A 16,580-nucleotide genomic window follows, 5' to 3' on the forward strand; every position below is an offset into this window, starting at 1 on the left:
ATGTAACTGTTTTTATTTCTTAAATAAATTTGATTGTAACACTTTTTTTCTCAACATAATTTACAGAAAATGCATCATTACAAATTACCAAAGAATATGAAACTGAGGCTCTGACTCATGAAGAAGTTATGTACTCTATTTGCACCTATGTTGCTGAAAATGAGGAAGCTCTGAACTTGGTGGAAGGCGAAAAGGTTTACGTTATAGGTGAGTTACTCTGGTAATTATAAAAATCAACCTTTATTAAACGCTTGATTTTATTTTTAGAACAACAAAGTGCAGATTGGTGGTTCGTTAAGAAATACTTAACTGATGATAAAGGATGGGTTCCTGCTCAGTGTTTGATGGACGAAGTATCATACACTCACTACGTTCAGAAGAAGTTAAACGAGAAAATAGACAAATTACCAGTATTCGAACGTACGTAAATAACTTCTTCAAATAGTATTTAAATTCAAATTGTTTAATAAGAACTTTGAATAAAACTAGCCCACATATTGAATATTTATGTACAAAATTATCTCAAATTCCAAATTTAATTTTAGGTCCAGGACCAACAGAAAAGACCCAAGCCCCGAAATTCATTGAGAAACTTCAACCACAACACGTTCCAGATGGTTATACCGTTCAGTTTGAATGCAAAGTTGAAGGTATTCCTAGGCCTCAAATCACATGGTTCCGTCAGACTGCAATTATCAAACCTTCGGAAGACTTCCAAATATACTACGATGATGATAATGTAGCAACTCTAATTATTCGTGAGGTCTTCCCCGAGGATGCTGGAACATTCACTTGTGTCGCCAAAAACGCTGCTGGATTTGCATCCAACAGTACAGAATTGAATATTGAAGCCCCATTGTCAGACCATGGATCTGATGCAACAGGTCTATCGAGAAAATCCCTCTCCCGAGAATCATCATTAGCAGATATTCTGGAAGGTATTCCACCAACCTTCTCTCGCAGACCAAGAGCACAGTATGTTGATGAAGGTTCAAATGTACTGCTCGAATGTCGTTTGGTTGCAATACCAGAGCCTGATATTTACTGGACATACAACGGTGAAGAAATCACATCAAAGGATAACGTTAAGATTGTTACAGAATCAGACATGCACATGTACTGCAGTGTGATTTCCATAACTAAAGTGACTAAAAAGCAAGAGGGTGTATATGAAGTTGTAGCTAGCAATAGGGAAGGAGAAGCTAAATTACCTATTATTCTAAAAGTTAAAACTGGAGACAAAGAACCACCTCAGATACTGGAACCCTTAAGAAATGTCATCATAAGAGAAGGTGAAAGTGTGATCCTGAGCACGCATATTATAGGTAATCCTACACCAAAGATCACATGGTTTAAGAATGGTGAACCAATTAAGGGCAACAAGAAGACTGAAAAGGACATTCACAGTATCAGCATAATAACACCAACAAAAGAAGATAGCGGAGAATATGTGGTGAAAGCGGTTAATTCTTCAGGTAGTGTTGAAACCTCTTGCATTTTGACTGTAGAAGAACCTGAAAGTGGAAATCCTGAAGCTCCATTCTTCGTTGAGCGCTTCGAAGAGCAGAGTGTACCACAAAATGGAACCATTAGACTACCAGCAAGGGTATTAGGAAACCCTGTTCCAGAAATCCTATGGCTCTGCAATAACAGTCCGCTCTATCCTTCAGAAAGGGTGAAGCAGGCATACGATGGTGAAAACATTGAGTTACTGATCAAGAATGCAGATTCCGAAAGGGATTCTGGCAATTACAAATGCATTGCAAGTAATCCAATAGGAAAAGCCTCTCATGGTGCCAGAATAACTGTTGAAGTGGATGACGTTGTATTTACAAAGAAACTAAGAAAGCATGTTGTTGTTGAAGAAACCCACAGACTCATACTGGAATGTGAGACATCACACACTGTAGTTACAAGATGGTATCACAATGACAAGGAAGTAACTGGAATGGATCATCGTATTATTGTACAGGAAGGACACATTCACAAATTAATCATACGAAATGCAAGCATGAAGGATGCTGGCTCATATAAATGTACTGTTAAGAATCAAGTCACAAAGTCCAGTGTAGAAGTTCTTGAATGCAAGCCCGAGTTCACGCGTAAATTGGAGGATGTTGAAACGAAGGAGAAGGAAGTTCTGGTGCTTGAAGTTGAAATTACATCAGATACTGCTGATGTTACATGGTACAAAGATGGCGAGAGGGTACAAGAGGCGGACAACAAGAAATTCGTAAAAGATGGTCACGTTCGGAAACTCCTTGTGCGTGGTGTATCAATTCACGACGAAGGAGAGTATTCGTGTACAGTTGGTGACCAAGAAACAACAGCTGAGGTGAATGTCATCGAACTTCCACCTGAGTTACTAAAAGGACTTGATGACATCACCTGTGTTAAAGGTGATAAGGCTACATTTGAAATTGAGCTAACGAAAGGTGATGCATTGGTACGATGGTTCAAAAATGGCAAAGAATTGCAATTTAACAATCACGTTCAACTCACAATTGATGGAAAGCTGCAAAAGTTGAAGATTTACGATGCCCAAATTGATGATCAAGCAGAGTATTCGTGCCAAGTTGCTGATCATGTTTCAACAGCACGCTTGACTGTCGAAGAACCAGTTGTTGAATTCGTAACTAAACTACCTGATACCACAACTGTAACTAAAGATACCAATGCCACATTCACTGTAGAACTCTCTAAACCAGATTACGAGACCGTATGGTACAAAAATGGCAAGAAAATCAAGCCATCGAAGAAATACACCGTTGAAGTTGAAGGAACTGTTCGTCGTCTTATTGTTCATGATTGCACAGAAGACGATGAGAGTACCTATTCGTGCAGTGTCTTGAATCTGAAGACGGTATCCAAACTGAGAGTACAAGGTAATAAAAAAAACCTTCTATTCAAATTTTTTTTTAATATAAATTTATAATGTTTGTTCTTTATTTTAGAAATACCTAAACTACCAACTGTTACACTGGACAAGAAAGCATACAAGGTTCGAAAGGATGAAAGCGTTACGTTCAATGTTAAACTTACTGGAACACCAAAACCAACAGTCGAGTGGTATACATCTGGTAAAGTTATTAAGAAGTCACCACGTATATTTAAAGAATTCGATGAAGAATCCGCAAGCTTAACAATCAAGAAGGTTGTTGATGCGGACGAGGGTGATTATACTGTTCGAGTTAAGAACCCTTGTGGTGAAGTAGAAGCAACTGCCCATCTAACCATTACCAGTACGTTTTATTGTTAAAATGTTTTAAAAAAAAAAATTATGACTTACCGGTTATTCTAATTTCAATTTCAGGACCACCTTCTCGACCAGGGGCACCTGAACCTGTTGCATCTGCTAGTGATTCCCTTACGCTGTACTGGAAGGTACCTGAAGATGACGGAAATACAGAAATTATCGAATATATTTTGGAATATCATGAAAAGAGAATAACTGATTGGACAGTAATTAATGAAATCTCAGATACGACCTTTACAGTTGAAAAGTTAACTACCAATAGTGAATATACCTTCCGTGTAAGTGCAGTAAATGAGGCTGGTCGTAGTGAACCTTCACTAGAATCACCATACATAAGGGTAAAGGCACCTACAGAAAAAGAACCTCCAATTATTCAAGAACCACTAAATGATGTCTCAATTGGTCTGGGTAAAACACTGACACTTTCATGTGTAATTGCTGGACAACCTGTACCTGAAGTTACTTGGCTTAAGAATGGCAAGACCATCAAAACAACTAAAGTCACATATGAGAACAGAATCGCCAAGTACACCATTGAAGAAACAACCGAAAAGACTACGGCAAAATATACTTGCAAGGCTGTTAATGAAATTGGCCAGGCTGAAACATCCTGTAAAGTAACTGTTGAAGAAAAACCAGAAATTGTAATTGACGATTCTGAACTGGTTAATCAACTGCGCGTTGGATCAACATGGACAGTAACTGCCCAAATAAATGGTTATCCTACTCCAACAGTTTCCTGGTACAAGAATGATGTCAGAATTGAATCAAACTCAACTTACACCATTCGTACGGAAGAAAAGACATCGACAATTTCTATTAACAGTGTTGAGAGATCAGACAGTGGTAGTTACAGGATAGAAGCTACAAATTCCTGTGGAAAGTCTGATGTTGAACTGACATTGTCTATTATTGATAAGCCCAGCAAACCCGAAGGACCAATTCAAGTGAAGGATGTGAGAAAAGACTCAATTGTTATTGAATGGAAACCTCCAGAAGATGATGGTGGTTTGGAAATTGTTAAGTATTCCATTGAGAAGTGCGATCAAGAGAAGGGAACCTGGATTAAGGTGGCCGATGTTACTAAAGGCATCGATTCATACTGCATCCAAAGACTGGCCATTAATTCCCAATATCTCTTCAGAGTAGCTGCAGAAAATCCTATTGGATGTTCTGAACCATTGGAAAGTGAACCGGTTACCATCAAAAAGATCATAGGTAAATATCTCATTTTATTTGTTTCATCTCAACTGTCTTTATTAACTACGGGAAAATGTGTGTTACAGAAAAACCAACTCCGCCTCAAGGTCCTATTAGTGTTACCTCAATGGAAGATGCAAGTTGTACAATTCTTTGGCAACCATCAGAATTCGACGGAGGTAGTCCAATTATTGAGTATATAGTCGAAATTAAAGAAACAACAGAGAAGACTTACAAAATCATCGGTTCCACTCACAACGAATGCACAACCCTTGTTATCGAAAACCTAATCAAAGGAAAAGTTTATGATGTCCGGATATGTGCAAGAAATGAAATTGGACAGAGTGGATATTTAGAGAGTACAGAAACCTTCACGGCAGGTCAAAAATTATGTGAGTATAAATTATTCGAAATACGCTAAAAGAAAGTATAATATATATAGTAAGGTGGGGTAACTGGATCATTTTCCGAAGAGTGCTACTTAAACGCTTGTTTTTGGACTGATGAAATTCCTTTTTACTTCTTCTAAATTCATAGAATTATTCGCTGTTTCATTCAGAAACATAATATAAAAAACATTTATCAAAAATACTAAAAAAAAAATATAAAATAATGATAATACTGAAATAAGTCAGCATGCACTAACTGGGTCGCCTTTTCGCGAATTCACTTTTAATTAAACCTTTGGATTTAAAATACTTTTTCGACAAGGAAAAAAACAATAAATGTTTTCAAATTTCAATCAACCAGCTGTCATTAGCGAAAATATCTCTGCTAGGAAATTTTCAGTGAAGAACCCAGCTACAAGATTGAAATGAGTCGATTACACTCACTTATTTAATGGATAAAAATATTATTTTTGCTTTTTCTCAAACTCGAATAGTTATATTATGTTACTGTAGTGATTATATTACGGAAATAAAAATAGAAATATTATTTTAAGTGGATTAGTCATAAACGATCCAGATAGCGAAGCGCCCGGATTAGCACACTTGATTACAGTGATTTTTTAAAAATAAAAAAAGTAGGGGAGTCTGGGGCAAAAAGTCACAAATCGATAAATTCAAAATTCAATATCTTCCAAGGTAAAAAAAGATAGCGGCTCAAATTTTTTTCTATAGATAGCCTCCATAGGTCTTCTTCAATATCATAAGTTTGTTAGAATTTGAACAAGGAATTTAGAAAATAAAAAAATATCGAAATTTTTAGCCCTATTTTTTAAATATTTTCCGTGCAGAAGATATCAATTAGGGGAGACCGGGGTACTTTTAGCCAATAAATGAGGCATTTTTTCGCGCATGATTTGTGAAAAAACGATAAGGTATGTCTAATATTTTTATGTTTCACAAGTAACATTAGGATATTTGCTATATGAAACAATGTAGTTCAACAAAGCTCTAAAATCCTTGAATTTTTCTAGAGAGGATAATGAAAAAAGTATGACACATTGGCCACACGTGCCCCGACCTGGGTAGATATAGCCACTTTTGGGGTACTAATTGCCACCAGTTTTCCAGACGAAATTTTAAACTGGAGATACCAAATATTGTTTTACTTGACGCACTGAAGCCCACTGATGCTAAATATGTCACTAAAACCTAAAGAAAAAGGCTTTAGCCGACTTTTTTATGACAGTTTTGTAATTGCGGCAAAATTGATGCAAACATCTTGAAAAAAAACTATTTCACAAATTTCTGATTCGAATGGGAATATTGCTTGGAATATCAATAGTACTTTTTTATCTAAGAATTATCCATGTATTAGTGATTAATCATCAATAGTTTTATCCCGCCACGGAAGAGTGGCTACCTCTGCCCTGAGGGCTGTTTCAGTGTTTATTATCTTATATAAAAAAGGAGATAATTATTATCGAAGTGAAAAATATTTCTTAATTAACTTTATTAAACCAGAAACAAAGTAAAACTATGAGATTTTGACTAACAACTTAGAAAACCAAATACTGGGCCAAAAACCATAACATCAAAACTACAATTTTATACCCATTTTATAAAAATGCTTCTAAATTGTAGGATAACAGGATCAGACTTATAAATATTTCTGGGAATATGGAGATATGTTCCTGCTTTCATTAAAAAATACTTTGCTTAATGTGCATTTTAAGGGAAACGAAAAAAATCCACTGTCTACTTCTGCCCCTGTCTAATTGTACCCCGGTCTCCCCTATTAGCTTTATATTAAATTTGACGCACTGGTGAATATTTCCCAAATTATCTGGATATTCTTTGAATACGAATCCGCTATCTATTTTAGAATTTTACAAAGACTCTTTTCTCCAGAAATCCTTTATTAAAAACGACCACTTGGGGTAAAAAGTAACAAAAGCTATAGAGCAAAAAGTAACAAAAACCGAAACAATTTCTGATGTCCCACGGTGAAAAGAAACACGTCAATGCTATGTGTCGCCGCTTATTGTTTGCATTGGTCAAACAATTTACAGTCTTTTGTGTGTTTTTTGTAAAATAGCTTAAAATGCGCTTTTCTCGCTCAGATAGAGAAAACGGTGTTTTACAAAGGTGTAGAAGAATAAATTTCCTATGAAAATATGTAATCTAGGTATTTTACTTAAATTTACGGAATCCTGTAATAAAGCGAATCAAAATGTGATAGTATCTTATGCCTGATACTATTTGCCCCAGCATTTTTGAGAATGATCACAGAATTACCTTTTAGAAAACGGCTTGATAAATATATTTCCTTACAAAATAGAAGAAAATGACTTTCACAGAGTTGTAGAGCGGTAAATTTCCTATAAAACTGTGCTAATTAGAAATTTTGGAGGTGCTCGGGTAGCTTGTAAAAAAAAATATTTAATCGGTTTTGTGACTTTTTGCCCCAGTCTCCCCTACTGAAAAAATATAAAATAAATACAGAATGTAAAAAAAACATATGATAGAGCACTATAATGATCCTATTATGGAAGAGATCCGGGTTTGCATCTCATGTGTATTGCCACAAAATATGTATGCATATAATGATGTTAAGACTAGTTTATTCAGCTTAACATAAAATTGAACATCATAGTATAAAGAGGTGCCTACCTCATTGCGGTAAAATTAAGAACATTATAATAAATACATTCATTTAAAAATAACAATTTCTAGAAAACAGAAATATTATAAATTCTACTTTATTACATGCGAAATGATAAATGTAATATCCACATTTTTTCTTTGTACTTTTACTACGGTTTTACCCTCAAATTGGAATCTTACTGAAATTATTAACTGGTTTTACAGATCCACCTTCATGCCCACGAAATCTTCGTTGTGTCGATGTAACAAGTAGGAGTGCAACGATTGAATGGGAAGTGCCTGAGCACAATGGAGGAACTGAAATAACAGGATATATTGTAGAAAAGAGAGTTGCAACCTCAAAGAAATGGACAAAGGTTGTTACTCTGGAAGCCTACAACCTGCAATACACAATTGAAAATCTCAAGGAAAAATGCGAATTTATTTTCCGTGTCTATGCTGAAAATTCAATTGGACTGAGTGAACCAGCTGAAACGGAAAATATCTTACTCAATCCAAATGCGAGTAAGTATCACATCTGTATAGTGCAAAATTTAGAATTCCGGATAACGCGATATTAGGTATACGAATAAACCAATTTCCTCAAAAACAATTTCCTCATTTTCTTCCCTAGCTGTTCCATCACCGCCAACTGCTCCCCTGGAAATTCGAGTTATTGGTACCAATTTACATGCTATTGAATGGGGTATCCCCGAGTCAGACGGAGGTGCACCGCTGAAGGGATACAACATTGCAATTCGCGATGTAAAGAAGACTATGTGGATAGAAGTGGGTCAAGTACCGGCTGGTGTGCAGAAATTCCAGATCAGAGATTTGCAAGACAATCACGATTATCTAATAAGGATATTCGCGCGCAATGAAATTGGACTGAGTGATCCATTGGAATCCGAAGAACCTTATACAGTTTTGCCCATGTCAGGTAAGCACATTTTATTTAAAATTTGCACAAAAAAGGATAATTACACATATAATCTTAAATTAGACCTAGGTGACGATGAACGTCATCCAGAGGAAACCCGATCTGGACTAACAGAGCCAACAGGCTTCAGTACAGAGAACACTTCCTCGTGGCTCCGGGAGCATAACATGGATGCCGATATTAATTCATACGCAAGGGCAAAACTCCTGAGAAAAGATGAATATTTCTTCCGAATTTGGCATTATGCCAAAAAGTTATTCAAATAAATGTTTGTTTTCTATTCTATATCTCCGAACTTATAGCAGTTAAAAACGAATGGACATAACTGTGCATAATATTTGAGTAACAAAAATTATATTTATTATTATAAAAGAAAATATCCTGACAAAAAAGTTTCCTGAATGAAATTTGTTGCATTCATTCAGGAAAGTGTTTTGTTTGTAACCTACGAATATTTTTACTGTGATAAAGTATTTTATTCTAAGTTTTATTTGATTTTATAACTATTCAAAAAAAAATACAATTTGTATAGACTTTGAAAACCAAATGATATAACTAACATTATGTGGAAATCGACAAAACAATTTGTATTTTCCAATAGCGATCTTACAAATCTTTTCTGGATATCCATATATGTGGTCTATGTATATAATGATTTGTTAAAAGTTCGAAAATATCAGAGAAATATTTGTACATTTGTTCTGAGGGAGACAAAATATAGGTGCAAATATTTTTTGTTTTTTTGGCAAGTGTACAAAATTTTCCACAGATATTTTTGTACTGTATGAAAAACAAAAACTGTTGAAATTATAAAAGGTGTGTTTTCCAGTTTTTCAAATAAATCCAAATAAATTACCACTTGTCTTTTTATTTAATTTCTGAATTATATTTTTATATAGCAAAAAACAAATGAACAGTAAACAAAGTCCGCTTCAGCCATTCATTAATGTCTTCACAGGATCGCACGACACGACGGTATTACTCGGTCATGGGGTCGAAATTCACGAATTTCAAACCGCCATATCTCCGGTTCTATTTGACTGATTTTGACGTGTGAGGGCTCAAATGAAAGATTTCACAAAATTCTACAACTTTATAGAACACTTGAACTTCGTAAGACCAACGCTAGGGGTGCCACAGTCGAAAAAACAATTTTCATAACACAAACTCAATTATCTCGACACGTGCTTAACAGGTCTTGATGATTGCTTTGACATAATTGTAGAGGATATTTTTACATCTATATTTCTTGCGAATATCATTCTTTGTCGTTTAAGTTTGAAAAAATGGACTTTTCCCATAATAACGCTTTGAAACCACTCAAGTGCCAATTTGACTGCTTCTACTCAACCAAAAACTTAAAAGGGACAGATAATCCTAACCGGCTTATGTAGGTGAGATTCTTAATGTGAGCTAACTCGGATGCATGCAAATTCGATTTAGAGCTGAAGTTGGGGTACGCCATTCAATTATCTTGAACCAAATTCGTGAAATTATACAAATTTTGTATTTAAACCAAAATATCAAAGATTTGGATGGAGTGACAGAAAAGTGATATATGGGTGAAATGTAGACCAGAATGTTCTCTATAATTTTGCCATAGAACTTGATCTCATCGATTAATCAGAAGCTGAGATAATCGAGGTTGTTGGTTTCTGAACTCGTTTTTTCGACCAGAGCGCCCCAAGTGTGCATTTGATGAACTTCAACTATATCAAAGAATTGTTGTATTTTGTGAAACTTTCCATTTAAAACCCTATTAGGTGAGATTCATCTCACCTACTATAATCCTAACAAAATTTCATGTCGTCCGATCGAGCTCAAACTTGGCCAAAATGTGTTTCGCCACTTCCTGATCACGAATATATGGGGGACTAAGTTACGTCCAAAAAACAATTCTTAAAATCGCCATAACCCCGGTTCTATTTATCAGAATTTAAAAAGTGAGGGCGTTTTGGAAAGCTCTCGTAAAATGCCACATCCCCTTCTAACATCAAAAGTTCATAAAACCACCGCTAGGGGCGCTATTATTAAAAAGAAGATTTTTCAATTTTCTAAATTAAATAACTCAAAAATTCCATTGTGCATCGGGCTGAAATTTTAGTATGTTGTAGCTCTTGATTATACCTATTAAACAAAAGAATACTTAAGTCGATCCATAACCCCTGACCCCAGCTATAAGGGATCAAAGTTCGAACATTGACTGGCCTCTATCTCCGGTTCTTATTAACATATCGACCTAAATTTTACCTTTTTGGTTTTGTCTCGATGAGCACTTTCAGATGCAAGTTCAAAAAGTCATCACAGGTGGCGCTGCGATAGCGTCAAAATTCATCGAAATTCAAACTCATTTTTCTCAAAAACGGCATTGTGGAAGTTAATGAAATTTTAGTGTGTTGTAGTCTAGTCCAGGATGTTTCCAAAATGGGGCGTAAGTGCGCTGTGGTTTCAATAGAGCCGGAGATATGAGGGGTCAAAGTTCACGAAATTCAAAAAATCATATCTCCGGTTCTATGTGACCGATTTTGATGAATGAGGGCTTAAACGAAAGATCTCACCAAATGCTACAACTTTCTAGAATATTTGAACTTCGTGGGACCAACACCAGGGGCGCCACAGTCGAAAAACCAATTTCAATATCACATAACCTCAATTATCTCGACTGTCGCTGAACCGATTTTGATGATTACTTCGACATAATTGTAGAGCACATTTGTCTCTACATTTCTTCCATACATCATTTTTCACTCAGACTACGCTATCACTCCGATTTTGCCGTTTAAGTGTGAAAAAATTGATTTTACCAATAATAACGCTTTGAAATCACTCAGATGCCAATTTGACGGCCTCTACTCCACAAAGACACTTAAAATATGGTTTTAAATGGAAAGTCCCACAAAATACAACAATTCTTTGATATAGTTGAAGTTCAACAAATGAACACTTGGGGCACTCTGGATGAAAAAACGAGTTAAGAAACAAAAAACCTCGCTTATCTTGGCTTCTGAGTAATCGATGAGTTCAAGTTCTACGGCAAAATTATAGAGAACATTCTGGTCTACATTTCATCCATATATCACTTTTCTGTCAGTTCATCCAAATCTTTGATATTTTGGTTTAAATACAAAATTTGTATAATTTCACGAATTTGATTCAAGATAACTGAATGACGTCTCCCAACTTCAGCTCCAAATCGAATTTGCATGCACTCCGAGTTAGCTCACGTTAAGAATCTCACCTACATAAGCCGGTTAGGATTATCTGTCCCTTTATGTATCTACTAAAAAAATTAATGTTCACATTTTTTTAAAAGAATATAAAATCCATCACAAAACAGAGTTTGGGGCACCAACAAACAGTCAAATTTCTCACAATTGCAGATGTCGCGATGTAGCTTGAATAGCAAAATTTTTCCCTTATCTTTCTTAGTCTTCATCTCCCTCTTTGTTCGATTTCAGAAATTTATATCCATTCATGGGATTTTCATTCAAGACTCAGGGGAAATATGGTTTCAAGAACCCAATTTTGCATTAAATGATTCTTAATGATTCTTAAATGATTTAATTCAAGGATTGACGAATGATTTCTCGATTTTATTACAAGTAATCAGAAGAGCGCGCAAAATTTGAACTTTAGGTATAGTGTTTGCCACGATTTTAGTGGCGCTGCTTTCCAGTCAGAAGTCGAATGTTGTCAAAATGATGAAAAATCCATTGAAAAATATGTTCGGTGTGCAGTGCTTTAGTTTTTTGCTATTATGGCCACTCATTCTAAATTTTGCAGTGCTTTTTTGAGAATTAGGGGAAATGCTTCTAATTTTGTCCAGTTTCTTATTTTGGACACTTTGAGGATAACATTGGACACTAAAAATAAATTGATTAAAATGATGGATTTTTATTCCAATATTTGATGAATAATGAATTCTATCTAAATATTTGTTCTTTTTGGAATATTTTAACACTAAATACGTTAAAATTTGAATATGATTTGAGTTGAAATTGCTTTGTTGAAAATTCAGTGTGAGCAATTGCTTACGAGAAATATGACAGAACTTCGTGGCTTACTTCAGTCTTATTTAGTTTTGGTGAAGTACTAACAAAGTTTGTTCGCTGTTTTTGAGTGATATTATTGAATATTGTGTTGATTCACGTTACTGATGATTTGTACATTTGACCTGAAGTGAGATTTGCCTTGTGAATTATATTTTTCATGTGAAAAATGGGAAATTTTTTAAGACATTCACCAGTGAGGTGATGATTCTTATTTTGGACAGGTGTTTTTCTCACGAAATTTCGTGAAGTTTTAGCTTTTGTGATGACTAGGTTGGACAAATGCCTGGAGAAATGAAGGAGCATCATCTCTACGAAAGAGATGCAGTGAGAAATGCCTTGAAAGGCTCCCGGAAAGGGCAGGGAATGAGCGAATCCGCACGTACTTGGAGTAACGAAGTCAACTCACTTTAATGAATGATATGGAAAGTTTCTGGGCTTCTTGTGACATTCCACGTTTCCCTTACATGACCAGGAAGAGGACTTGGTAAGATTGGTTCATAAAATGAAGAACAATGGGCATCCTGTTGAGGCGGATTATCTGTCCAAATTTACAGACAAGTTGTAAAAATTAATAACCAAGTTGTCCAAAATAAGAGTCAAATTCACCTCTACATATCAATTCATTTTTAAACGTATTAAAACTAATTTTAGTAAAAATGAGATGATAAATAGCTTGCCAAGTTTCTAAACAATCCTTCTGAAAAGAGAGTAACAAGAAAAGTCAATTAGTATTGAAAATATGGCACTTCAAAATTGGAACTTCGATGCTTATAAGCAGACTGTCCAAAATTATAAGCACTTCCCCTATAGCCATTTCGCTAACTCTTATTTACATAGAGTTCCATCTGTTTCTTTTTTTTCCATAATGTTTGTTCCGCTCATCTCTCCCTATCATTTTTCTTTTTTGCTCCATGACAAACCCTTTTTAGCTCCCTTATCTTTTATCATACTTTCTTCTTGATATTTTTGCGTTCAGTTTGTAGCTTTTAAGGACGGTGGAAAACTGTTTTCCAATTATTCACCGGACGCGCTTCGATCAAGGATCGAACAGAGGACCTCTGCGTCACAAAGCCAACACTTTGCCCATTGAGCTACCGAGGCCCCTATAATACTTTTCATTAGATTTAAAATTATCATTAATTAGTATTATCAGAAAAATTACTTAAATTTTTAGACTACTTTTGCTCCTATCGCTCATAGAGGAAAAAATACACCGAATCAGACTCTTTTGGATTTTCTAAGGTTAGATGTAAGACCTTTTTGACCCAAAGCACAAGTTTGCAAGGGTTAAATAAATTATTATTATTATTATTGTAAGACCTTTTATTGGTTTTGTTCATTGGTTTCATTTTTATTGCTGATTTTTGGTCCGCGAAAACTGTCTCGTCGTGAAATAGTTAATAATTAATTATTAATTAGTCGTTCAAATTTGAGGAGTTCAAATTTGAGGAACTCGACTGTATTAGGCTGACAGGGGCACAAAATGACATTTAGGTTTTTGAATCTCGTTAACCGTTTTTATATTTTGTGCTGTGGGAATTTTTAGTCCGTCGAAGAACAAGAGAACTTTCTTCATGGTATGTTTATGTTTCATTTTGTATCACAATTATGTATCGAAAACTTTGATAAAATGAAAATAACATATTAATTCACATTGGACAAACTAAACTGCATGTTTCGTTAAAAAGGGTTTGAATACATCAAATCAACCGTCCGTTTGGTACCCTCACCCGGATATCGAAAGTGCCGGATAACGAAGAGTTGAGGGTAGCTGAGTTTTTATTAACCTTAATAAGTTGTCAGGACAGGATGTGGAGTGCACTTCTCATGTCAAAAATATACTTTTATATTTTTTATTTCATATGAAAAAATAAAAATAATGTTTTTTGACACAGTTTTTTCTGAGTGTACTAGAAAGTTTGTATCAACGGAAAATTTGTGGTATCTTCAGGGTGGTAAAATAAGTTGGGTTGGGACTGTTTGGGAATGTTCTTTGTTTTGAATTCTACGATAAAGTTGCAAATTGTGAATCTTCCATTTATTTACTCAAATATCCTACTATGAATATAATTTGCCCAATATGTACTGAATCTGTGCTACCTAATGAAGATCTCTGTGCCAATTCCTGTGGTCATATCTTTCACTATCCCTGCATTCGACAGTGGATTGAGAGGTCCAAAACCTGCCCTCAGTGTCGAAAACTATGCTCTGAGAAGCATCTGAACAGGATCTACTTTACTGTGTCCTCGGCCCAGAGCACAGAACAGGATGTAGTTAACCTGGAGAGAAAACTCGAAATCCTCAATCAGAACTACCAAGAGAAGCTCAAGCATTTCGATGAGCTTCAGGAAGAGGCCAAGAAACTAAGGAACGAGAAGAAAAAATCTGCGTAAGATCTGCAGAGGGATTTTTTTTTGGTTAAATCTGGGGATTTATGGGAATTATTTTTCCAGAAAGACCATTATTGCCATGGAAGAAAAACTCAACAGCAAGGACTTTGCACTGAAATCTTCAACAAACCAGTTAAGGAAAATTAAAGATGAACTCTTGGAGTACCAGGATGCCAAAAAGGAGCTGGATGCTCTGAAGAATCAACTAGAGCAGGTTCAAGCCATTGAGATTATGTTGACTTCCAATCAGACGGATGTTCAGGAATTGCTGGGAAAGCATCCGAGTTCAGAGACTCTTGCCTACATGATCTCCAATCTCAAAAGGTTGATTTTTTTTTATTGGATTCCGAGAAGAGGTTTTGAGTGATCTTTTATTTCAGGGATTTAGTTAAGAGCGAAGCATCCAGGAAGGAACTGAGAACTATTCTCACAAAGACCAAAAATTCTTTCAAGGAAGAGACACAACTGCGCGAGCAACTGCAGGATCAATTGGGAATCATGGAGAGTGAGAAATTTGAGCTCCAGCGACAGCTCCGGAAGCGACAGAGAGACGAAGATGGAGATGAAGAGGACAAAAATGCCGAAAAGAGAAAATCCACTGACACTTCTGCAACAATTTCATCTCCAGAATCTCCTGGACAGCCAGATACCGACTCTCCCTACTTGAGGATTCAATCGAGTGCCATTGGATTAACGCCACTTCTCAAGAAGCCCAGCCTCGATAAACCTAACTTAATCAACTTACATCCCGACTTCAAAAAAGTGAGCCTGCTAATATCCTGACAAAAACATCCTTCCTAACCTTCAAACCTTTCTTGCAGTTAACAATCTTCCAGAAGTACCGTCCAGAACCGCAGGAAAAAAGAAATATACCAAATGGAACTTACGTATCAGATGGCATGGGAGGCGTTGAGAAAAAAGAAAATTTTCCAGGTTTCCCGTCGCGCAACAATGGCACACTAAATTTCCAGTCAATTAAAAATCGTCTCAAAAGCGGGAAATTGAAGAATCCCGCGAAGCATTGATCCGAAATACATTTTTTTCATCCATTTTTTTCACATTTTGGGTCTCTTTATTTCATTGAGGAATTATTCCATCTTATAGCTTGATGGGTTTGGGCTTGTTGGCCTTCTTACGCTCCTCATAGCGTTTCAAGGCTTCTGACCTGGGGACATTACCCTTCTTGGCGAACCGCTGATTCCGGAGGAATTTGGCGCACATCTGCAAGAAAAGCATTGTCAAGAGAGGCTGCAAAGTAAAAATTTCCCCACTCCCTTGCAAAAACTTACACCAAGCGTAGACTCATGCAGTTTCCTCGTTGGGCGTTTGATACCATTGCGATGAGCTTTGCGATCTGGAAAAATAAAGAAAAATTTATTAAAAATTGCTTCACTGCAAACAAAATTCTGCAGACGTACTCTGATTGTGATTTGTATGATTCTTGGACTTGGCCATTTTAGGTTATCTCCGAAGTTTGTCTGAAATTGGCAGAAAAAATGATTTAACATTCAATCCTTCACGATATTGCGAATAAGCACACCTTCTAGTATAAGAATAACTGTATTTAAATAAACCAAAAGCCTAAACAAAAGGAATAAACTTGGAAAATACGAACCTCGTGTGAAAAACACCACAACAATTGACAGTCGAAACCGGAAGAGGCTGGAAATTATCCAAACTGCAAGAAAAATATCTTATCCAAGGTGTCCC

The 16,580-nt window shown here is 35.8% G+C and overlaps 3 protein-coding genes across 4 annotated transcripts in view; 2 read left to right on the forward strand and 1 right to left on the reverse strand.

Annotated features, from left to right (window-relative positions):
- LOC129801038 (titin-like) overlaps positions 1-9,283 on the forward strand; it is a 257,548-nt gene extending 248,265 nt beyond the window's left edge. The window contains exons 67-75 of the mRNA XM_055845796.1: positions 67-207; positions 268-420; positions 546-2,885; positions 2,955-3,242; positions 3,314-4,474; positions 4,543-4,848; positions 7,714-8,013; positions 8,123-8,428; positions 8,492-9,283. Coding sequence (XP_055701771.1) covers positions 67-207; positions 268-420; positions 546-2,885; positions 2,955-3,242; positions 3,314-4,474; positions 4,543-4,848; positions 7,714-8,013; positions 8,123-8,428; positions 8,492-8,694 — 5,198 coding nt within the window. The 3' untranslated portion in view covers positions 8,695-9,283. The remainder of the gene's footprint in view (positions 1-66; positions 208-267; positions 421-545; positions 2,886-2,954; positions 3,243-3,313; positions 4,475-4,542; positions 4,849-7,713; positions 8,014-8,122; positions 8,429-8,491) is intronic.
- A 5,134-nt stretch (positions 9,284-14,417) lies between these two features.
- Positions 14,418-15,930, forward strand: LOC129804352 (E3 ubiquitin-protein ligase TRAIP). The gene is made up of 3 exons (XM_055851601.1): positions 14,418-14,869; positions 14,934-15,194; positions 15,251-15,930. The coding sequence occupies exons 1-3, from the start codon at positions 14,541-14,543 to the stop codon at positions 15,651-15,653; spliced, it is 993 nt and encodes a 330-aa protein (XP_055707576.1). The 5' UTR covers positions 14,418-14,540; the 3' UTR covers positions 15,654-15,930.
- Positions 15,931-15,939: 9 nt separating this feature from the next.
- Positions 15,940-16,543, reverse strand: LOC129804382 (60S ribosomal protein L29). Of its 2 annotated transcripts, none has more exons than XM_055851638.1 (4): positions 16,486-16,543; positions 16,289-16,348; positions 16,160-16,224; positions 15,940-16,091 (listed from the first exon to the last, which is right to left on the reverse strand). In XM_055851638.1, the coding sequence occupies exons 2-4, from the start codon at positions 16,323-16,325 to the stop codon at positions 15,969-15,971; spliced, it is 225 nt and encodes a 74-aa protein (XP_055707613.1). In that variant the 5' UTR covers positions 16,326-16,348; positions 16,486-16,543; the 3' UTR covers positions 15,940-15,968. The 2 variants fall into 2 exon arrangements, with proteins under 2 accessions (XP_055707613.1, XP_055707614.1); XM_055851639.1 differs by lacking the exon at positions 16,486-16,543 and adding an exon at positions 16,411-16,448.
- Positions 16,544-16,580: the final 37 nt, after the last annotated feature.

Source organism: Phlebotomus papatasi, chromosome 2, assembly GCF_024763615.1.
Source record: "Phlebotomus papatasi isolate M1 chromosome 2, Ppap_2.1, whole genome shotgun sequence".
NCBI lineage: Eukaryota > Metazoa > Arthropoda > Insecta > Diptera > Psychodidae > Phlebotomus > Phlebotomus papatasi.

Excerpts from the sequence above, each read along its gene's own strand:
- LOC129804352 (XM_055851601.1), top strand. The coding sequence starts at position 14,541 with ATGAATATAATTTGCCCAATATGTACTGAATCTGTGCTACCTAATGAA. Across the intron at positions 14,870-14,933 it reads AACGAGAAGAAAAAATCTGC|AAAGACCATTATTGCCATGG; the intron begins GTAAGATCTGCA and ends TTATTTTTCCAG. Across the intron at positions 15,195-15,250 it reads ATGATCTCCAATCTCAAAAG|GGATTTAGTTAAGAGCGAAG; the intron begins GTTGATTTTTTT and ends CTTTTATTTCAG.
- LOC129804382 (XM_055851638.1), bottom strand. The coding sequence starts at position 16,325 with ATGGCCAAGTCCAAGAATCATACAAATCACAATCAGA. Across the intron at positions 16,225-16,288 it reads TCATACAAATCACAATCAGA|ATCGCAAAGCTCATCGCAAT; the intron begins GTACGTCTGCAG and ends TTATTTTTCCAG. Across the intron at positions 16,092-16,159 it reads TGCATGAGTCTACGCTTGGT|ATGTGCGCCAAATTCCTCCG; the intron begins GTAAGTTTTTGC and ends CTTTTCTTGCAG.